The 23,896-nt window shown below is 37.3% G+C and overlaps 1 protein-coding gene across 3 annotated transcripts in view; it reads left to right on the top strand.

Moving 5' to 3' along the window:
• septin4b (septin 4b) overlaps positions 1–23,896 on the top strand; it is a 67,912-nt gene that overhangs the window by 17,941 nt on the left and 26,075 nt on the right. Inside the window, exon 1 of one of the 3 annotated variants that reach the window (XM_026940880.3) lies at positions 9,480–10,883. The exons of 1 other annotated variant lie outside the window; for it this stretch is intronic. In XM_026940880.3, coding sequence (XP_026796681.3) covers positions 10,881–10,883 — 3 coding nt within the window. In that variant the 5' untranslated portion in view covers positions 9,480–10,880. Of the gene's footprint in view, positions 1–9,479; positions 10,884–23,896 lie in introns of those variants that run through there. One more of the 3 variants, XM_034314794.2, reaches the window with a different exon arrangement.

Here is a 23,896-nt window from a genome sequence, read left to right as displayed (position 1 = left end):
GCAAAATGTCTTCCAAAATCTTTCATACTTAGTTTATATTATATATATGTTTTTCAGATAGCCTTTAAGTATGCCTTTGACAAAAGAAGAACGTATGAAATCATTCTCATGGCTGGATCAGGAAGCTGTCGCAAGGTTGCGAAATCAGTATTCATTAAAGTGCAAGCTTTGGGTTTGGTTTGAATTTGCAGGGAATGTTAATATGTGTTTAAAGATTCAGGCACTGATTCTATAAATCAAACTTAATGAGATCTAGACATAGAGCTCCACTGTATGAACTTAGATACTTAGATAAATGGTATTACAGACAGCAGGTTGAAATATGAACACTTATAGCCTAGACCTAATTAGAAAGTCGCATCTCTTCAGGTTCAGTAGAAACGCTGAATTTGAAAAGACTCATCGTGGATCTTTATCTGAAGTGAGTTTGTGATGTAGGGTGCTTGGGAAGAGAGCACGCTTGATGGGGCTAACTGCTGATCTCTGATGGATTGTGATTGCTGCTTTTATCTCTGATGAATCTTCAGTGAAGGGACTTGGGGCCAGTGGAGTGGAAGATATTTTACTTGTACATGGAGAGAAGGCATAAATGATGTGAAGACACTTGACTGTCTGAAATGTTTAGCTAGGACAATGCTACAACGTCTCCACTGTGTAGCCCAATAGAGTTGTAAACAACAGTCAGCCTTGAGTGGTCTCTTATCCAACAAAGTGCAGGACAAGAGCGTGTGGCTTCTGAATGCCCTTATAAAACTTTTTACAATTTGTGGTTTTAGTAGCACACCCTGAGGTTTTGTATGTTACACTATGTTTTACTATGGTTGTTTATGATTATCAAACTATAAACCATGATGCCTTTTTGGTTTTCATAATCAAAAAAAGAATTCCGTCTCATAACTCTGGTATGACAGGCAATGACGCACTGTATTAGAAGTTAGCGGAATGGATAGAATAGAATAGATAGCAGTGTCACTTGCAATATGCTCCAATATTAGTCAGCATATTTATACTTTATTGTTAACCTAGTAAAGTTTATTTGATTTTTCACTACTCATCGTTTACCATTTTAAAAAATTGCGATAAACCGTAAAGAGTCCTGAGAGCCACGAGAGTCCTGAGAGCCACGTGTTAATAGTGAAGAGTTTAGGACACTTATGCAAATCATACCATATTAATTTATCGATTGGGTCATCTTTCATTTTATTGGGGAGAAAAAAGCCCAAACTTGTGGCATATTTTGGCTTGATAACTCTAGTACTAGAGAACTAGAGTACTAGTGTCCTCTGATGTTAAAGTACCGAGATCCTACACAATGTGAGTAAAGGTTGACAGGTCTGTGAATATAATATAGTCAGTAATAGTAAATATCACTGGATATCATAGCAGCGTAATATCTTGTAGAGACAATTAAATTATTATATCATACAAGCCTGTTATATAACTCATGGATCTCATGCAAGAGTATAAATTCAAGAGATAAATTCAAAACTGCTTAATTGTTGGTCACTTAATCTACCGATAAAGAGGAAATCAAGTTCAAGCTTAAAGAGTAAGCAGTCTAAGACGACTGTAAGAGCATTCAAGGTGTTGTCACATTATTGGCAACAAGAAATTGACATTAGTTTGAATTGACTTTATCTATCGGTGGCATTCTGCATCTTAGAAATGAGCTTACACTGGGCTTTTACCAGTAGTTGAATGGTAGAATGTTTTATTAGCTTCTTTACAGTTGGACGTTACTAGCTAGCAATCAGAATCATAGTGTAATTAGTGTTTAAGAATTAATAGTAAAGGAAAATATAATACTGTAATCCTAGCACTGAATGCCTCTTCTCTCTCATTAGTTTATGTTGCTGTCATGTATATGATCAGTCACTGATTTCACTTGTGAGTTCTCGAGCACTTGTGCACATTATTGATATACGTGTACATGCATGTCATGTCATGTCAGTCAGCGTAACCATGGATTTCTTTTGTTCCAAGAAAACACTGTTATTATGGCATCCTGGCTGTTATGGTCTTTCGATGCAAAAAAAAAAAAAAAAGTTAGCTGGGATTGTAGTTGGTGGAAGATGCTATGTTATTAGCTACACTTATTTTCTGCCCTTTTTCATCTTAATCCTAACCTTAATCACTTTTTAACAATCTATATCTGATTTTAATTCAACTTTAAATAGAACCTCTTGCTAACAGAATAAGGTAGCACTTTAGACCTATTCAGTTATAAACATTTCATATAAAATTATAATTATTAAAAAAGTGACAGTGAATTATTTATATGTAACTATATATTATTATAGTGTGTTTAGAAACATGTACAGACTGTAATTTCTGACCATAAAAATCATTTTGTCTGTACTGCCATAATTTTTTTTTTACAATGCAGTAAAGTATATTTATATAACAGTCAGTTCTGGTCCACTAATTTGATTGGTCGAGTGGCATTCCAAGATTGCTTATATTTAGCACTGGGACGTTTCACTGTGTGTATCACTCCACTCGTCTGTGTTCGGCATGTAAAATTTCACTTCCTAGTTGGAAACCATTGGTGCAGTAGTGTTATTGACATCGTCAGTGGACATGGTGAATGATACTTTTCAAGAATATGATGTTAGACTTAAAATGACGTTAGACGTTAGACTTAAAAGCTCATCAGATGAAGATGAAAAGGAAGAAGGGACGCTAACAGGGAACTAAAATTAACAGAATATTTGGACATATTGTGTCTGAAATGTCACTTGATATTAATATCTTGTTTATCAAACCGTCCGTGCAATATCGAATGAACAAGACTGCGGTTATACCGAATATCGGCACGGCTGTGATTAGCTACAGCTCTCACCCTGCGACTATGTGCCTATGGCTGAATCACAGTGTCGTGCCGTTATTATGCATAACCGCACTCTTGTTCGTGCGATATTGCTTAATTATAGCTGTGCGACTGTTAACAGATTCGTGACCTGCTTCTTAATTTCACCAAGACATAATTTTCAAGTGCCTACCAATCTAAACCAGCTGCTTATCGGTTTTGTCGCATCATGAAATGTAGAACACCTTCATGATGAAATTTTTCGTCTTGACTGTAGCATGTAAGACCACTTTATAGCGGCAGTTGGTTCTGAAAGAATGAATATCCACAGTTTTACACTACATTCACAGCTGAGCAAAGACAATAGATCTCGACCACATGGACAGTCCTGTGCAGTCCCACCACCACAATAATAGGTTTTTATAGGAAACTGAGAAGCTGACAGCACCGTAAGCGACTCAAAACAGAAGATATTTATGTATTTTAACTGCACAGGAAGGTTCAGTTTTACTATGATATCTTGATTTAGCTAAGTGACTTTTGTTGATATTCTCAAATGTGGGCCTCATGGAGAGTAGTGGTCACGCTTGTTTTCATAGGAACTAGAGCAGGACTGCCGGAATAGTCCCAGCAGGGCTCTTGGATGAGGATAAGAATGAATTTTTGGTTGCTGAGTACATCATATTGTAAGCTGTATCAGAAAAGAATTTCACTAGGATACTATAAAAAACATATTTGGTAGTGTAGTTCATAAGTGTGATCATAATTTAACCCCTTCATGTATTATTTAAAAACAAATAATTTAAAAACATCCAAATTCTTTAGATATTTTTATGACTTAAAAGTACATGTCAAAAGTAACTTGATTGTTCATGTGTAGGAATACAATAAAAAGGGTAACAATTATACCTGGAAAAAAAAAATCCAATATGTTGTTTACAAATAAAAATTGTTAACACTCAGGTCTAAAATGTTTAATGTTAATTTAATGATAGAAAATATCACTTTTTAACAAACGCTAGTAATCTTCTTGACATGTAGAAAATAAAGATTTAAAAATGTTCAATAAAAAATTGTGTAGAAAGATTTTGTGTAGAAAGTTTGTAAAGATATACTAAAGAGAGCAACACAAATCAGGATAATGATTTATGCTAAATTACAATAATGGTCGCAAATAATTTGAAGGTCATTTGCATCTGATATTTTCCTGTATGAAAGGGTTATTTTCTCTGTAATTGTATCACATCACACATAAATGGGAGCTCATAGTGGGAGGTAGAATGTAGAGCAGATTTAATTATGCTAAATTATTGCTCCTAATGCTCTATTATTTGTGCAAACCTGAGAATTCCTATTTGAATTAAAATCTAGAATTACACACTTTTCAAGTGTCAAAATGGACATGTCTATGCTAAAGCCCTTGTTGCGTCACCAAGCTTCCATCATCATACTCCAGCACCAAGTCCTGGAAAGGCTGTGGATTCAATTCCTCCTATGAGCTTTAAACTCTTCGGTGACATTTTAGATTATTTTGATTTACTAGAGAATGTGAGCTGTGTATATTCTCCTGTGAGCTCAGAAGTTATTTTATGAGTGATCTGGAATAGCAATATGTGGTTCCATATTTCAACTGAAAGAAGCTGTTAGGATCTATTTCCATTACGGAAAGAAAAACAACACCAGTCACTTGAAAATGATTGTCATTTGCGTCAGATGATATCTCAAGACTTTCACCTCTCAAAATAAAACCTGGGTTTGGTGGTTCGCTGCCCAGTTAACCGCCAAGGTCTGGAGAAGTACTTTTCATGGTCTATGCTGGAGTTGTCGTGCCACCCACATTAGGCAGTGCTTCATCTTTTGACTGTTCTAGACAGCATTATTCATGCTTCTAATGTTTAACAAAAAAAAGAGATGCACCAATTGAGCCAATGAAGACTGGAGAAACTTCAGCTTATGCAAAAGTCAGAAGAATTCAAACAAGCAAGAGCAAGATTGTTTCATTTCATTGGCATGACCGCTAACCCTGTCCAGAACTATAACTGAAATCTTTGTTATTTCATTGAAATTTGCAAACATGATGTCATGTTAAAACGGAGACCAATTTTCCAAAGTTTCTCTCATTGGACTCTCTCACATACAGCATGCATACTGATTGCTTTACTATTTGCTTTGTGAGAATTTTTCAGGGAGCTCCAATGGCGGGAAGTTTTGTGGTCTCGGATGTCACTCCTACCTTAAGATTTAGAGGTGCATTAGGTAAGATTTATGGGAGGAAAAAGGTCTCTAATGGTTAAATTGAGCCCGCCCCTTTCCCACCCATGTGCACAAAGCTCCACCCCAAAATTACGGTGTTTCAACGAGATTTAGCATACTAACTAGAGTTAGCATTAGCAAGGACTGTCATGACATCACTTTCAACTGCTTGAAAGCCGAGTTACAGCTCTATAAACATGCAGCTTCTCTTCATTAATGATTTATGAGGATGTGAAGGGTTGTTGTGGGAGTGTCTATGAAATGACTGACAAGAGGCCAATCCAAAAACAAACTAAATTCTGGACTACAAGACAAATTTCCAAACTTTTTATTTTTAAGCTTTGTAATACACTTGTTCTGACACAGTGGCTTAAACTATTATTTTTGATCATTTCTACATACTTTTCCACATTATTTGTACTAATATGAAATGAAAAATATTAACTATTGAACCTTTAACTTGCACCAACCTTCACAGTCTCGGAGGTTAAACTCTACTCTTACAAAATAATATTGTGAACTCAAAAGGGCTTATTTTCCGCACACGGAATGTACAAAATAATGTTCTGCTAGCTCAGACGTCTTCCTTAACTTTCAAAGGAGTGTATTCACTGCTGTATTAACCTTGCCTTGTCAGAGGCACGTCTAGCAGAACATAGCTCTGCTGACACAGGAGACTCCTTCCAAAATGCATGAAATAAACAGTAACACTCTCCACCGCTAGGCTAATGGATAAAGGCGATGATATAACATCAGAGACAAAAGCAGCTGCTTTAGCTTCATTCTTCATCTCATCTCTCATTCATTTATAAGTTTCGTTAGCAGACCAGGCGATTAAAACATTTGAAACAGTCCGTAAAGATACATGAGAGAGGATTTGTGGGACGTTTCTGCCTGAAAATAAATGGAGCGTAAGACTGACGTAATAAATGTGCATGACAGCCTTGTCATGTGGTCACTGGTGGCGCATTCATAATGCCAAGTGTGAATGGCTGTGCGTCTGGGTTGTCCACTTGTGATCTGATCACCCAGGATGCATGTTAATACCGTGTGTGAACAGCACCAGTGACCATGTAGTCCACTCGTGTGCCTAACTACATGAGGCTCTCAGTCCTGTCTGTTCTGTTCTAACAGCTCTGTCCTGAGGCCTGAAGAACCCACACTTGATCCCACCAGACAAATAAGAACAAGCTCTCTTTAAACATAATACCCATTCATCGTTGTTAGTACGGATAGGAAATCCAGTCTGTTAGTCCATCAAAGTAAAAGGATCCTGTATAGCAAGTTGCTAGGCAGTTTCTTTTGTTTTTGACTGAACTGAGGCGTGAAGTTTAGTCTGATTGCAGTCTGTGACACTAGACTGGGCTGTTGTCTTGAATTTAAACTAACTTGCCTTTTTCCCTGAGATATTTCCAAAAAAAAAAAGACGACATACAACAATGCCTTATATGTGATTATAGCAACTAGGTTTGTAAGGAATTATAGCAAGAGGGTTTGTAAGGAAATGTCATTTAATCTCAGAAAGGGTCTCGGTTCTCTCCTTGGGGCTATGGACGACTTTGACTACGACTACTCTCCAAAATCAGGGCACCTCAGGGCCGTTAAGCATCCATATAAAGGTTCCCATGACTGATTTCACTGCAGACAGAAACCTGCTGGCAGAGCATGTGGTACTGCTTCTCTGTTTTCTTGCTAAGACCTTTTTGGTCACTTCATTTTTGGCTGTTTCCTCCTGCTGGTTCTATCATTCAGATATAGCATGTGTATTTATACTTAACATCATAGACCATTTCGTTTTTGCATTTTTTTTTTTTTTGACATTTAAGGACATTTAAATCGGACCAGATGACTGGAGATTTTGGTCAGTAAACACATACAGTCAATGAATTATATTAAATTTTAATGCTGAAGTTGTTTTTGTCAGAATGTGTGTGTGCGTGTGTCATTAATTGAATATGCAAAATGTTCTCAATCTAAACAGATAAAAATATTATTACACCAACTTGTCAGATTATTTCAGAAATATAAATAATATAATAATTATGTTCATTTATCAGGTTAAAACAGTACATGCACTTACATGACAAAGTTGCTGTTCATGAACTCAAGGCAAAACTAATATAATATTATCATATCTTAATATAATTTGAACAGAAGTTAACATTAACTCCCACTAGCATCAGATGCCAGGTCAGAAATAAAATGCATGGTACACAATCCACCTTTTTTTAATCAGCTGGCTGCTAGATACTGTATCTTTCACTTTATTACCGACCTGCCTACATAAACAAATAGCCAGAAGCCATAGTATTTAACAGATGCGTGATCTTCCCCTCGTCTGTTTCTCATATCACTTTATTAGACACGATGCTGATGTTGTATCCTGTTCATCATACAGATGAACAGCTTTTTTTCTGTCACACCTGACTATTAATTCGCTGATGTCGAACTGGGAGTTCATTGAATTAAACATGAACTACAATCACTGATGCCATAGATACAGTTTTCTATAATATAACATTTCATATGAAAAATGCTTATTAGCTATAGTCTGTTCCATGAATAAAAGAGGTCTTGACTAATAAATGCACGTCCCAGGGTCAGATAAATTATGATTGTCCATATAGGACAGTGCTGTTGAATTCTCGATTCTGATTGGTCAGAAGATGTTGATAAATATTCTATAACATAATATCTGGGACGGTTGACATTAATACACTCGTTCTGATACATTATCATTTATATAGTAACAGCTTTCACAGGGAGTTGTATGGCATACACTCCACATAAACATTTAAAAACCTTGGATCGATGGTGATATGGTGAAGCTTTCTATGTGTAGCGTTTTTGGAAGGAGTCTCCAATGTCAGTACTTCTTTTTTTTAACTAGCGTCAAGAGAAAAAAAGGAGGGGCTGGTGAAAGAACAACATTTAATAGCTGTTATAACTAGTTTAATAAGAAGATCTAACTTGTTTCATGGATGTCTTTCTTTTTAATGAATAAAAATTGTTAGTGTTGGTAAATTGCTGTGGTATAAGAGGAGTAAAAGACTTTGGGATGTACAGTTCTTGGAAAATCACACCACCCCAGTGTGTTATATTCCTAACCTGCAAAATACACTTATAATAAAGTACAGAAAGTTAAACGAGCATGCTGACAGACTCGCATCTGACCTTTAGCATACTAATTATTGAACAGTATGACTCCAGTTCTGTTGAAATGTCACTCAGTATGAGGTTAACCACGCCTTTTCAAAATCTGTATATTAAGCTAATATCCAAATTGATAATATATATATATATATATATATATATATAAGTCCCTGTTTTATTTACATTTACTGGCCAAATCACTATCAGTTCTAATACACTACAGTGTACTTGGACTTTAATGATTTGATGATGTCACTTTTGACTCTCTCCACCTCCCAGGTATTGATGTGCTCAGTAGGACTGTGGGATAGCACTACCTGAATGTCTGAAGCATTAATTGATCATGTGCCTTAAAAGTCTTCTAAGTCCAGACTGGGTTTTTCTCAGCAGCTCCTGATGATTGAGGATAATGAGACCGAGCTGGTGTATGGGCTCCTCTGCACCGCTAGCCCTGAGGGAAGCCGTACGCATGATTTAATTCATTTTCTTGTTGAATAAATGCTAGCATGCCTGACTGGGTGTATCAAAACACTGACTCGGCATGCTTCTCACTTAAACAAACTGCATGGATACCTCACAAGCAAATGGATAAGCTTAATATGTGAGTAGCGTCCATTTTGTAGTCACAGTCACATTCTTCAAAAATTGTTTGAATATGAAACCAATGATGGAATAAACAATCACTGGCCATAAATATTCATTGGCAGAACAGATGCAAGTCCAGGTGTGACTTATGGCTGTTAGATAGTTTTCTCAAAATTATCTGTATTGTATGTTGTTAAAGTCTAGTAAGGAATCAGTTTGACTGAGCAATATGTAATGCTTATGATCTGTTATTTTGTCAATGTAGCAATCAAGTTTAGATAAATTTCACTCATGTACCTGGGTATTCCTGCAACTGTGAGCACTCAAACAACTAAATCTCAATGTTTTTAAGAAGTAAACGCGAATGGCTCCCAGGTGACACAACAGAAAAGCGTTCTCTCTATCATCCAGAGATTCCCAGTTTGAATCCTGAAGATGCCACTGCCATGAAAGCAAAATTATCTGTGCTGTCTGGGTGAGAGGGCTGACATACTCTCTCTCCCCTGTCAATCACAGCAACACTAACCAATGTGAGTTCATGTATGCAGAAGAGGGCAGATAGAACTGTCCTTCGAGTGTGTTACACTGCCCTGTGATGCAGCATGAGCAGCAGTTTGGGGGGGAGGGGAGTTAGGGGGTGGGATTGCAAAAACGCTATATGCGTCTGCACAGACCAAGCCATGGTGCAAAAAAGAAAGCAACTAACTTTTTTTTTTAATATATTTTATTTCTGTCTGTTGCTGGAAAGCATGCATGCAGTAATTTGGGTATGAATAGCTAATCATCTTATTTTGTTAGAAGCAGTACGCCTGTGCTTACATTGCTTCTGTACTCTTTGCTCCTCCTCATTCACCAAGAGGTTCCTCTCATTCTCATTATCTGTTCCTCATTGCTGTTCTTTCTTACATGTCATATCTGTGCTCTCACTGCGAGATTTATTGCCAGTCATTTTGAATATGCTGGGAAATGTTGGGACATGTGCAACTTCACCAGAAGCCTCACTGACCCTTAACAGAGAATGTTATCTGAACAGTCAGTAAGTATTTCAAAGATTATAATAAGATGACGGCTGCAATGTTCTAAAAAATTATTCCACAGGGTTTAGGGATGCTTACAAAGTTTACGCAAAAAAAGTTCTCAGAACACTCAGAAAACCTGACTGAACTTTATTGGAACCAATCATGAGAACAATGAGTATTTAGAACTGTAGTGGTAAAATTCTGATAAAATTTGACAGCAGTGGAACCACTATAAAAATAAAAACCGTGCTCAATTCCTTTTGGATTGGTCACGGATTCGGATTACTCAGAACCTTTAACGTTGAGAACATGTGTGCTAAGCTAGCTGACTAACTGACTTGTGCTGATTGGTCTGTTATATTCCGCTATGTTTAATGATTGAATAGCTGAGCTTATGAAAAGGCAATTTGAGGCTCAGATACAGAAATCCCAATCTCGTCGACCTGTGATAAATGTGAGCTAGTTTCCTAGCAGTTAACTAGCTGGCTTGCTAACCAGTTGACTTAATGCTAGTTATCCTGGGTTATTTAGGACGAGAACATGGGGGTGTTTCCTCATGGTGTTTCCAAATTGCATATATACTTATGTATATTCATGGACCCTGGAATTTGCAGCTGTGCCTGTTTTTATTTCTTGAGTGGAAAAAGGTATCCGAAGATCCCTGTTATTGAAAACATTAAATGGCACGTATCAGGAATCATTTTCCTCCTTGAGGCTTCTTCGTGTTTGTTCTCCTCCTAGACAGCCTCATCCCCACCTTCCTTATCCTGCAGCTGGTATTTCCTGAAGATGATTGTACTTGTACTGGGGCAAGATTGGTCCCCTCCTGCCCTGAGATCATAAGTCTTCTGCCTTTCTTTCTCTCTTTAACCTCTTTCAATATTTCTTTCTCTACCTCTAAATTTTTATATCTTCAGCAAATGTGCTTGGGTCTCACATTGCATATCCTCCGGTGTGCTTGTGTGTGCATGCGAGTGAGCCTCTTTCTCTCCTCTGAGGTCATTTTTGCCCGGTGCTGGTAGTGTGTGTGTGTGTATGTGTGAGCATCAGCAGTCTGCAGCATGGTAAGTGGCTAAAGGCATCTGTCTGCAATACCATTCAGCTTTGGCTAGATCGCTGATAAACCGCAGAATTACATGTGTCTGCTTATAACAGCTAGTACAGGATGGTCATGTTAGTTAATGTATGTAGCTTTGGTTAGCAGGATCTACGCTTTTGAATCAGACTTAGCTAGTAGATAATGTTGTACGTCTTTGCAGGCAGACGGTCTGCACTCATGTCACAGGTGGTAATGTATACAAGAGACAACAATCACTTCTGGGCTCAGCATGGGCTTTATTAGTCCTGCAGGTGTATGCAGGCATGTGTATGGTTTGTGAGAAAATGCTAAAGTAGGCACTGCAGATGTTACACAGATGTGCATGACTGTGTGCATGACTACATGTATAATATGCTGATCAGTATCAAACTACTGGGTTAATGCAATTGCAGGATTTTGTAATATGCACAACAGCATAGTCATTAGGGCTGAGAAAAAATTCTCAATTCTCTCTTTAAACAATTGTGCATCAATGACAAGATTTCCATAATTGATTTTTATGTGACATCACATATAATTGCTGCCATTGGAGGACCGAATATGTCACGGATTGCGTTAATGTTATTTTATCTATTATTTATACTGAAAATCAACTGCCCTAATATACTTCACTAAATGCAGTATGGTTATAACAAGCAGCAATGTTTGGGAATGGATCCTCCCTGTCATTCTGCCTCGTAGATATTAGCTAGCTTAGTACGTTATGGGATAACTGGGAAGTTTATCTCAGAAGAAAGTTGCTAAAATTAGCTAAATTTAACTAGTTAGTTGTTATCGATCCTCCCTATAAAGACAGAGGTTTTTCTCCTCCTGGTTGTTGTTGCTAGATGGGCTGGTTTGTGTATTTCATTTGAGTTTTTCACATACAACAGTCTCTAGAGATTACACAGAATGGTGCAAAAAACAAAAAACATCCAGTTCTTCAAGCAGAAACGCTGTGTTAATGAAAGCCATCACAGGAAAATGGGCAGACTATTTTAAGCTGACAGGAGGACTACAGCAACTGAAATAACCACTCTTTACAACTGTGGTGAGCAGAAAAGCATCTCAGATAGCACGACATGTCGTAACTTGAGACAGATGACTTTCAGGAGCGAGTCCAAAGCTATGTTAGGACGTCTGTGGGCATCCTAATGCCTATAACTAACACTGGATGTGCCAGTCTGATGGTAATGATGACAAGCCATTATTTTTCAGATGATTTTGCCAGTTAGTGTGTGTAGCTGAGGATTTGTTATATTTGATATCCCTTCAGGAATGTTATCTGATATCAGCCTACATCTAGTGTTCTACCTTGAGGCTCCAGAGATAAAAGCAAGATCATACTTGCAAAGAATTAATGTTTCTCAAGGTTTTAGGAAAAGTGAAAGAAGCCAAAAAGTATTGTAAGTATTTTTTTAAATCTCAGTCTGTCACTATCATTGGAATTTATGGTAAACCAGTGTTTATCGGCTCCATGGTTGCTTCCTGCTACATCTCAGGATGGTTCCTGTTTTCTTAAATCAATCGTTAGCGTTGTCATATTTGTGCTGATTGCCAAGTTCACTTGTCTTGCAGGGAAATAAAAGTTTGCTGCCAACTGGACTTCCAAGCATCTCTTGCTTTAGTGGAAGTGTTGTTTATGGTGCTCGTAAAATCCCTGGATTCTTAAACAGGGACAGATTTTAAAGCATTTCTTAGGTATTAAAGGAAAAATCCACCCTGAACATCTTGCATATTAATTTTTATAATTCAAACATGATCTTCAGTGGATTCCAAGATTTATTTTGTAGTGAAATTCTGACTTGGCGTTTTTGGTATAAACCTCTTTGTAGTGCCCAAAGAGAGTGATGCGGCAGTTTTAGTTATTTAGTCTGTTGATCTCTCTCATCTCCTAATCTGTACACTCTTCTCAAACATAAGGTTCCAAGGCTTATCACAAAAGGTTCCAACATTCACGCTTTTACCACTGTCAGAACCATTGTGCTTGTCATCTTGTAGATCGAAAACTAGCTGAGTTGAGTTTGAGGCTCAGAGCAACTGAGCTGCATTGCATTGTGGAACTTGTGGAACATATTTCAGGTTGGATTTTTCCTTTAAATAAGGACATGATTTAAATCATTTCTTAGCTCTTAAATGCAAATACTTATACACACAACAACATGGAGTGTCTACTGCAGACAGCCGTTGGTAGACATTTGAGGTTAAGATTATATTTCAAGAGCAAACTACACTCAGACAGAGATAGTGGAAATAGGAGTCGCTGTGTGTAATTGTGTTTTAGTCTTCTTATCTTAGCATTTGTGCCATGCATTATCTGGCTTTAGGAAGTGGATGTGGCTGTGGATTGGAGCTGCCCTCTCTAAGATCATTATTATGGGATCTCACCATGTGCTATCACTTTATCTCAATCCAAATATCTGTACACCGGTTTCCACCCACGGATGTATTTAGGGGGAACTATGGCCACCCACCACCGTTCTACTGGAGTTATGTATAATCTCTTGCAGTACGTGCATAGAAACAGATAGAGCTTTAACCACTGCTCTTTGATTCACTGTATTTTTCGTTGATTTGCTACTGCACGTGTTGCTACATGCTCCAGCTCTAGAATATTGGTGTAGCGTGGGTTGTGGGTGGAGAAGAGAGGTGAGGGTCAAAACACAAGCTAAGCAAAACAAGCTTTTAAAAAAACCAAACAGGCCAGAGTCAAAACCAAAGAATGGTAAACATAAATAGACTTGAAATGACAAGACTATCTGCATGTCTGAAACCACAAACCATTCACTACTAATTTGTTGGGATTTGAATGGTTAGTATGGAATAAAACACAACATGGCATGCTTTTCCCAGATAGCAACAAAATCTGGGTGAGATCTGGCTTAAGATCTCGAGGGGAGTGGGCCGTGGTGGTACCAATTTTGCTATCTGGGTTGTAGGAAAATAATGAACAACGGGGTAGTTTGATGGTTTCGTTACCTTCTCAAAGTTGATTAATTTCCAATAATAGCATGTCCTGTTGTGCTTTATTCCTCTTATACCACATTCTTTCTTTGCTAAAGACCAGCACACCATACTTTTGATCCGATGATGTTCGTAAAACATGTTCCTTTGATCACTAGAAACAGTTGATCTCTCACCAGCTTCTCTTTCTTTTTTTTTTTACTCTTTCTTGAACTTATGACAAAAACATGACCGGTTGTTATGTTACCAAGAAACTGCAAAGCCCTCTGTCCTGAACACTTTCCCTTGTTTTCAAACATAAAATTACAGCCACAAAGCACCGAAACTGGAGACTCCATCCAAAAGTGCTAAATAAATGTCTTCTTGCAAAAAACCTCACCATATCAACAAGCACACATTAAAAAAAAAATGTTTATGTGGTATTTCCCCCATACAAGTTGCTGGGCTAGATAGTTGCTATAGAAACGATGATGTATTAGTACGAGCGTATTAATATAACCTGTCTGAGCCATGCGGTTATAGAAAATGATTTTGTGAATAATGTGTGAATGAGTAATGTGAAATATCCAGTTGGTTGTGTACTTTGTAAACTCTCAGAGAAACACATAGGGCACAGAGTAGGAGCTGGGTGTTTGATTTTGGACGTTTTGCTTTTATTTCATTATATGATGTCTGGTAAATGTACTTTGGTATATTAATAAATAGTAATAAATGTACGAATAAATAAAGCTATTAAGTACAATGAATTCCATGTATTATACTGTATGTAGTTAAAAAATGCATGATACTTAACTCTTGTGGAACTGACTGTAAAATTAGCATTTCTTTAATTTTTTATAATGACTGTAGAGGTCCCTGACGTAAATTGATAAAGGGTATGTAAAATTAATAAATGAGGAATATTTAGATTTCCCAAAAGGCAGAAATTTTAAACAATTAAACCCCTTTGCTACCTCAGCTATCACCTCACCTCAAACTAGCACAAGAGAACAGCACAGGCTAGTATTAGCATTTTTTTAATGTAGCTTAAAGTTCAGTCAACTTACCAAATAACACAATAAAAGAGAAACTGCTTATTAAAAACTTTAAAAGCATTTTTTCTTCTTCATGTAAGTAGTGTTAAGCTGAGACAGAACAAAATAGTGCAGGTATTTTGATATATAATCTGTTAACATTCAGACTCTACTTCCATTTTGTTGGCTTTACCCCAGGTCTTAGAATAGCAAACAAAAATTGTTGCTAGCTTTTAGCGGCTTTAAATGTAACTGCTTTTTCTGAAGGACCTCTGCATTTGGCCTTAGAGAGTGGGTCATTTTTTCAGTATTTATTCTTTTTATGCTCATGAACAGTACTGACAGAGTTTGTACTGGATTTGAATCACATATCGTATTGGTACTCACTTAAATCTCCCTGAGGGAAACTAATCTGACTTGAATTGCTCAAAGTATCTTCTGCTGTTGGTTCTAGTGTTTAAGTGTAAGTTATATTCTGAGACTGTACATGTTCAACATGTACATACAAATACTTAGTCGTTTACAAATATCTACATGGATAGTATGTATAAGTATCTGTAAGGATGAATACTTGCGAAAAACATAATCCAGAAGGTTCCAGTTGTATAATAGTGTGTTTGTGTGTATTGGCTGGTTTCTACGAGGAAAGCTGCAGGTTTTATTTAAAAAACGAAAAGAACCGGAAGGTTCCCTTTTGGTTACTGAGGTTAAGGTTAGAATTAGGTTTAGATATGGCATAGCATTAATTAGCTGCATCACAAGGAATAGTGGCTTTTCTTCCCTTGGTATTTTGACATCTGTGTTAAAAATGGCAGCGAGACAGGCGGTAGTCAGAGCCAGATCCCCAGACAGGCACTTGTGGCATGTGTGGCAGTGACGGAAGACGAAAGAGGTGTGGCACTAAATCCAAAACAACTGTTACGCCTGTGTGTAGACGCCATGTGCATGTGTGAAGGAGCACTCGGGAGACAGGCAACTTTTTACAGTGTGTCGTTCTTCTTTTATTTTTATTTTCCATATTTCTACCATGAGCGCTTTTCAGTGCACACATCTTCCGCATAATTGAAAAAAAAAAAAAAAACCACTGTCATTCACGAATTGTCACCTCTAAGCTCAGCTTTAAGTTCATTTAGGTTCAAGCTGAGTGTGTTGTGTCTGTTTTGTCAGCTTTGTCTCTCACTGGCTCACAGCATACACTGAAAAGAAAACACACATAAGTACGCTGCTGGTAATAAGACACAAGTGGGGGCAATCACGTTACCTGCCAGTTCAACCCGCCTCCTCTCTCCATCCACACCCGACGCTCGTTTTTTAAGGATTTAAAATGCAAAATCATGTTTTTGGATGGGGTGACATTTATTTGCACAAAACATCGAAAAAGAAGGAACAACACAGGAAGTTGTCAGTGTTATAAGCTGATTTACAATTGAATACAAGACTAAATGACTGCAAGTGTATTTACAAGTTTAATTACACATATACTGCATGTGGATAAAACACACACACACACAATAACAATATATACTAAATTCCAGTGTAAATATATTTGCTTGTGTGTGTGTGTGTGTTTGTGTGAGTGTGAGAAAGCCAAACAGCAGTGCAGTAAGCAGTGAAGCAAATCATCCATAAAAGGAGCTAAGGGCTTCTAAACTAATCATTACATCTTGCAGTAGTGATATTGATTAGTTTTGTTTCCTGTCAGCATTTGAGATCTGCATTACTGTAAAGGGTTTGTTTTAGGCGGCACTGATTATAGTGGACAGAATGCAGTGTAGGGTCAAATGAGCGTGCCGCTGGGTCCAGTTCCAATGACAGACCTGAAGGTACACCTTAAAGCAGCAGATTAAATGTGAATAAAATTTGTGCTTCGAAAAAGACAGTTTGCTTGAATAAGGAAAAGGCATGCAGAAAGTCTTTTGCTTCCATCAGTTTGGAACTGCTGGCCGTTTCTCTGAGTGATACAGATGGCCTTGACTTTGCGTCTATACATTCAGAATGTTTCTGAGTAGGTGAAATATTACAATTTCACTCAAAGAGGTGAATTATCATGTCAATGAGGTTGGCTCATGTTAGTTAGCGGTGCAGATAAACCTTTATGAATTTGAAATCCTGTCAGGTTACCTCATATTAGCTTGCTAGCGAACAAAACCCGTGGACATACAAACGTCTATATAGACATCAATTAAATTTTTTTTTCCTATTGAAGGACTTAATGACATGCTTACATTTCTGTATATGAATTCAGAAATACTCCTTCGGTGATTTATAGACAGACCTTACTGTTCATTTTGCTTTAATTTGTGCCAATTTCATCTATCTGGACATTAACCTTGTGAAATAACCAAAGTTATAAGTGTACACTAAAGCAAAACGAGAGAATAGGCTTCTGTCTGAAAAACCAAAATGGAGAAGTAGCACTTGTTGCTCATAATAGCAAAGAAAAGTCTAGCTAACTAATAAACTCCTACTGCTAACTAGCATGGCTGCTGTGTTACCTATAAAATCGCAACACACAGCCTATAATCGCCTGATTTTTTGCTCCATTGTGGTGAAGAAAGTAACAAGGCAAAAATATCTTAGAGGAAACTTCCACTTTTAAATACAAATTCTGAATTATTAAATTATATTAAATATTTGTGATGTGCTTAGCTAATTCTGTTGCAGATTTATAGGATGGCGCTGTATTTTCGTTATTCACATGAGAAGTTAGCGGTTGTTTGCTGTTTTGATGTGACAGATGGACATTGCTTGTGCAGTTACAGTAAAGTTTAGTAGGTAAAAAATTCCAACAATCTCAAACATGAGCGATAAAGGCCAGGTTTCGCTGTTAGCTCCTCTCGCCATTTTCCATTTAAGTTCAATGTCATTTTAATGAGACGTAGAAGTAGTGGAGAAAACAAATGTTAGGCTTAAAGTTCCAGAACGCAATGTGACGCTGGGTTACGGCAGAGACTCAGCTCGCCTTGTTAGCGATCTATGACATGATGAGCAAGATGGCATTGAAAGCTTTGGAATCTGACGTGTTTGAGCAGAGTGTACAGATGAGGAAGTGAGAGAGCTAGACAGACTAAAAGACTAAAGCGCTGCTGCACTGGTCGCTTTAGGTACAGCTGAAGCAAGGGCTAATTCCCAGTGGCACCATTTTCAGCATATGGTCAGATGGCATTGTGGGTAATATAGAAAACCATTAAGCAAAGTGAAGATAGAGCAACATGTCAATGAAAAAGGTTTTTGCAGAATTTCATCATAAAAGCTACTGAAGATCAAAAATTAATTATAAAGATTAATGTGCAAGGTGTTCAGGGTGGATTTTTCCTTTAATGCTGGCAGCCAGTGGTGAATGGTGAAACGCACCCTCCATTTTTACAACTCAACTCTGCTCAGCCACATCAAAGAACTAAAAGCTATCCTAAGGCTGATACCGTGTCACCCATTTTGACTTAACATGGCTTTTAAAGCACTTGTGTATTGTTTGGTGTTGCAGAATGTTTTCGACCCCATTCAGGGACATAGAGACGTCTCTTCAAAGGCCAAAATCAGATAGGTATTTCAAGCATGCCACAGTTATGTCTAATTCTATTGTTTTCATCTCAGGTAGAGCCTACAGTCATCGTTTTTGGCCCCAAAACCCTCAAACCCCCCACTGCTCTTTGTTCCTAGCCTGAAAAGAAATTCCACCTTTACAGTAAATTTAGGCCCATTGAAAAGCAATAGACAGAATAATCCCTGGTTTCCTTTGGAACCCTGCAGATGATGAAAGTGAGAGTGCAGCTGTGTGAATGGCTCAGTTCCTGTTCATTATTCTAAACGGCTTATTAGAGTTTCCCTCCATTCGGTGATTTATTGAATGCCACACTTTTAAAGGCATACTACTGGGTACAATTACTTATATCACATAACATTCTTTTGTATGTAGCTCAGCTAACTGTACCTTTGGTAGCAATCCAAGTCTTGCTTCATAAGGCAGTGTTTTCTTAAGCCTTGCCTTAAAGTTGGATATGACCAAAATAGCACAAAATAAGCACCATAAATTAATATCTTTTCACCATACATAAGTTTCAGAGGATGTTATTGCACTATGTTACTGCTATTTGGAAGTCTCAAATCAGCACACCCTTTTTGCCCCATTAATCACTTTTGTAACAAGCCTTATTTTAGTTTCTCTCATAATGTGTTTGCATTTTTCCTTGCAGGATATTAAAAGAGCAGATAAGGAAAACAGGATTTCTGTGTTGCATATTAACTTTTAATTATCAATTCCAGCATCCTTATATATTTATTTTTGTTATATTAGGTAGGCCTATACCATAGGTTAGTCATGTCATCGGCGCTTGAAGTAGGGCAGTACTAGGGGTGGGCGATATGACAAAAATATCATATCACAATACATGATATGTATCACAATATATAGGTTTGCTTAAAAAAAAAAAAAAAACTCCATTTAAAAAAATTCTTTATAAAAATTCTAAAAATAAAATTGATACTTTTATTTTATGTCTACAAAATATATTCTAATGATTGTAATAAATTCTAGTAATAAATAAGAATTATATTTTACAGTATTAAAGACAGTACAGAATTCTAACATCTAATCAGCTGCTTCCAATCAGCGTTTGTAATTTAAAAAAAAAAATGTTAGAAAAATATATCATAATACCTGCAATATCTCAGAAAAGTGTATTTGTATTACCTACTTTATTACAATATTGATATTATATTGTTATATTGCCCAGCTCTAATCAGTACTCACCAGTACAGAGTACCGGAACTACTATGTTTTGCTCGTTTGTGTACCGTAAGTCTTTTTTTTGTTTTTTTGCATACTGGCACATCTCATAACAGTTAAGGTGATACTCAGTTTTACCCAGGGGCTCCCATTTTAGGCCAGGTTTATACTTTTGCATTTATGTATTTGTGAACATATGAGGACGTCATGCAAGGTTGCATAAGTGTCTGCATTTGTACTTGAACGTAATACATACATGCCCACTAGGGGAGTGTAACGGAAAAACTGAATGAAAGTCTTGGGTGTCACTGCATTTTTTTGTCTGCAGTGTGGAAAAAAGAAAATTAGTGCTTACTTCTGGGTTCTATATCACTGATACTTTGCTACAGAGCTATAGTCAAGACTGCCATTGTCAAGTCCAAGTCAAGTCAGAGTCTTAAGGAGGTTGAGGCCAAATCAAAATCGAGTCCAAATGAAAACAATCTAAACTGAAAACCATCAGATCCTTTTCGTGGCCGAGCCTTTAGTTCAACTAGTGGCTATGTTTACTAGAAGTAATTACATCTTGTCAAATTTTGTGCATGAAAAATGAAAAGACAACACAAACATTATTTTTACAAACTCTTGTTCGGGACCAACACCATATTTACAAGTCCAAGTACAAATGACGAGCCAGAGACAAGTCCAAGTCAATATAGAAAATTGACCAGACTTGAGTCCGTGACTCCAGTTCTAGACCCTTACTTTGCTGTTAGGTACTGAAAAGCAACCAGACAGGGAACATTTTGGAAATTTTTCAGATTTTCTGCACAGTTAAGGGCGAACATGAAGGTTAGTCATATATTATTGACTTTAAGCCTTTTCACTTTCAGGCCTTACATTGCTAGTAATACGAATTATTATTAAATGAAGTAATATCCAGCTGCAGTTCTGCACACCAAAACCCTGCTGCAAAATATAGTTATGTATCAGCATGTGTGTGTCCATCCAATATTTAGTGTCCACGAACATATTATTGGTGTTTGGGACTGCTACATTTGGTGAGCAATTTATAATAGGCTGATGTTGAGTTAAATAAGGGGCAAAAAAACACATCTGTGGTATGCATAAAGTTATATCATTTTAACTTTATTCAAATAATCATTCAGACGAGTAGGGAGATGACCTAATCAAAAGGACAACCAAGACAGAGGAATGCATTTAAGGGGGAGAAAACAAACAAACAAACAAAAAAACGAAACAGAAGTATGTTCCCGTGCTCTTTGAATGCAAGGGTCGATACTTTCCTGTTAAAGCAAAAGTATTTACAGTTTTGCATGTCAGAAGTTGATGCATAAACTAGATATTTCACTTCACGGCATGTTGTTTCAGAACATGTTTCAAGCTAAATGAAAAATGAGCTCTGTAAACTGGAGGAACTCATTTGGTAATATGATAATACCAAGACAAACAAGTCTCATGTTTTGGCCACAGTATATACTTTAGTAGGGCTATCTGAGTGAATCTCATCATTTGAATTGTGCTCAAACTGTTGTTGTTATTCTTCTTTCGGCTGCTCCCATTAGGGGATGCCACAGCAGATCATTGGTCCACGTATTTGATTTGGCATAGTTTTTACACTAGATGCCCTTCCTGACGCACCCCTCCCCAGTTTTATCAGACTTGGGACTGGCGCTGAGAGTGCACAGTTGCACGCAACCCCAGTGGCTAGGGTTGGTTCCCTGACCGGGAATCGAACCCAGTCCGCAGCAGTGAGAGCACTGTGGCCTAACCACTAGTCCTCCAGGGAACCAACTGTGCTCAAATGTCCCAACAAAGGGACACGCAAATGTCCCAACAAAGATCCAATACTTTTAATTGCCCAAGTCTATTGAATTAAATTTCCTAAAAGTTTGGGCTAAATAATCCTTTTAGGGATTGAGGTAGGAAAATAAGCATTTATAAAATGCATTAGCGTGAATAGTCATTTATGGAATGTTTCTCATTAAAAAAATTATAATTAAACGTTAAATAAATGGTGTATGTGTACTGTGATATGTGGTGTAAGTAGTAGGAGCTGAATATCAAATGTCATTTTATCATAGAGTGCACTACATAGCGTATAACACAACTATGTTTTACAACCTGCGTAGTGAGCATGCATAGTGAGTAGAATAGAAAAGTGTTTAATTAAAAGGTTTATAACAGGGCCATAAAAGTGAACAAAAATGGGACTTTGGATTATACTTAAATTTGCAGGCGCATACAAAAGCAGCAACAACGTGGGTGGCGTTATTCATACGCTCACTACGTATATTACTGTATGTACGTTTGGAAGATTTAAAAGCAACATTCACTAGATGGCGCGTCAGAGCCAAAACATCCCTATCTGTCAGGTTTCCAAGTCTAACTGTAAAATGTTTAGTGATTTCACGCACAGCGACATGAAACATACTAACAAGCTCTGTGTCTCGTAAAACTTTGCGATGTCTTTGTGATTGTTGTTATGGGCTGCATCTCAAATCGAAAACTCCTCGTGACCTCACATTCAAAAATATTTACTAATACAGAAAATCCAGAAGACTGGTACGCAAAACAGACCTTTCAGTAGGTTTGCTGGCTATTTGAGAGGTTTTACCTATAACAGAAAAACCAGTTACTGTTAGTACTCAATAACAGTCTAGAATAGTGTATATGTGTGCCATATGAGACACAATGCTAGAATGTTTAGTGGAGGTCGATGGGTGGGGAAATGTGTCCATTTTTATTGCTGAACTCTATCTTGTTAAAGTGAAAAGACTAAAATAAAATGTACCCTATTCATTTAAATGTGGTTTACTGAATATTGCAACACAACATTTCAAAATATTAGCACACAAAAACTGACTTTGATATGTCTAATATTAATTTGTAAAATAAATGATTGAAACAAAAGTGGAAATTGTGAGCTTCTCTCTCGGGTTTCTGCCCCAATTGTAAATCAAGCGACCCCCACGTGAGGTCACGACCCCTAGCTTGGGAACCTGTGTTGAACGTACATGATCATTAAAGGTTGATATTACAAATTAACCTTGAATTTGTAATATTAACTTGTTCGTATGCTTGAACAGCACACTAATAAACATTTAGCGATAAGCGTTTAGTTATTATGATAGAGAAAAATGCACTATGTATGTGAAGGAATGTCGATCCTCTTTAGTAGAGCGTACATTGTGCAGTGGCAGTGCTGTAAATAAATTTACCGCACAGGCATGCTATAACCACACCTCACTCTTAGTTCAGCTCGAATAGTCTCTGTTCTGCCCACGCAGGGAAATGCTTCATCAGCAGAGCCCACACAGGCGATCATTCACTCGACTCTAAAGCCAAGGGAAGTCGAAAAACTCTCAAGCTGCAGCTACTTTCAGCAGGAACATTAAACCTGTACAATTAGAGGGACCTAACTGAATGGGACAGGAAGCAGAGGAAGTGTTTTTCTCAGGCTGAGTCTCCTAGAGAGGCTGTTGATGATAACGAAACAGCAGTAGCCAAATATGCAGGAAGCATTACAACAATGCTTTCAGACATTGAAAGCATACCAGCTTTCCGCCAATTACAAGCGTTAAAAGGAGCTTGTGTTTATTTGCAATGCACTTCTGCCAAACTGAATGATGTATCGCCAGTTATTTCTATTGTACGCATTGTAATCTGTAGAAAAAATGGACCAGTGTGAAGGGAAAAAAGAGGAAAAGAGTCATTAGGTTAGCTGAGGTGATATATGAACACTGTTGGTTAACCATTGGAAATGAGAGGAGGAGGCGGAGCTTATCACACGTTCATTTCAGTTAATATTGCTCTTTTAGAAACGAACTGACTCTGACTGAACTTGGTTAGATTTACCGCATACTGTATATTTTAAAATTGTTTATTGTCCAAGCGAATCTGACCCAAACACCAATGTTTGTTAGGGAATTATTACCACATATTTGCTATTAAGGTAAATGATCACTATTATTTGAATATTTTGTTTTGATTTTGTTCACACATGTCCAGCTAATGTGAGAGGACTACGTGTTTAGTGCAGTACGCCAGGTGTGACACGTGTTTCATGTCATCCACACCAACTGAAGTAGACATTTTATACACAGCACTGCTGTAGAATCTCAGTGTTATCAGTGTTCTTACTGTTCTCAACAGACGTAAGACAAACGAACCTTAAACCAAAAATCGGTAAGAGATTTAAGGGTCTGTCTGAAAACGAATCATTTTTTACTCAAAAGCCTTTCTTAGTGGATTAGTCTTAAAGGTTTAATGTTTTTCTCCTCTAACACAGGAAAT

This window comes from Pangasianodon hypophthalmus, chromosome 21 (genome assembly GCF_027358585.1).
Source record: "Pangasianodon hypophthalmus isolate fPanHyp1 chromosome 21, fPanHyp1.pri, whole genome shotgun sequence".
Taxonomy (NCBI): Eukaryota; Metazoa; Chordata; class Actinopteri; order Siluriformes; family Pangasiidae; genus Pangasianodon; species Pangasianodon hypophthalmus.
The sequence above is the reverse complement of the archived record's forward strand: the minus strand, read 5'-3'. Positions and strand labels throughout refer to the sequence as shown.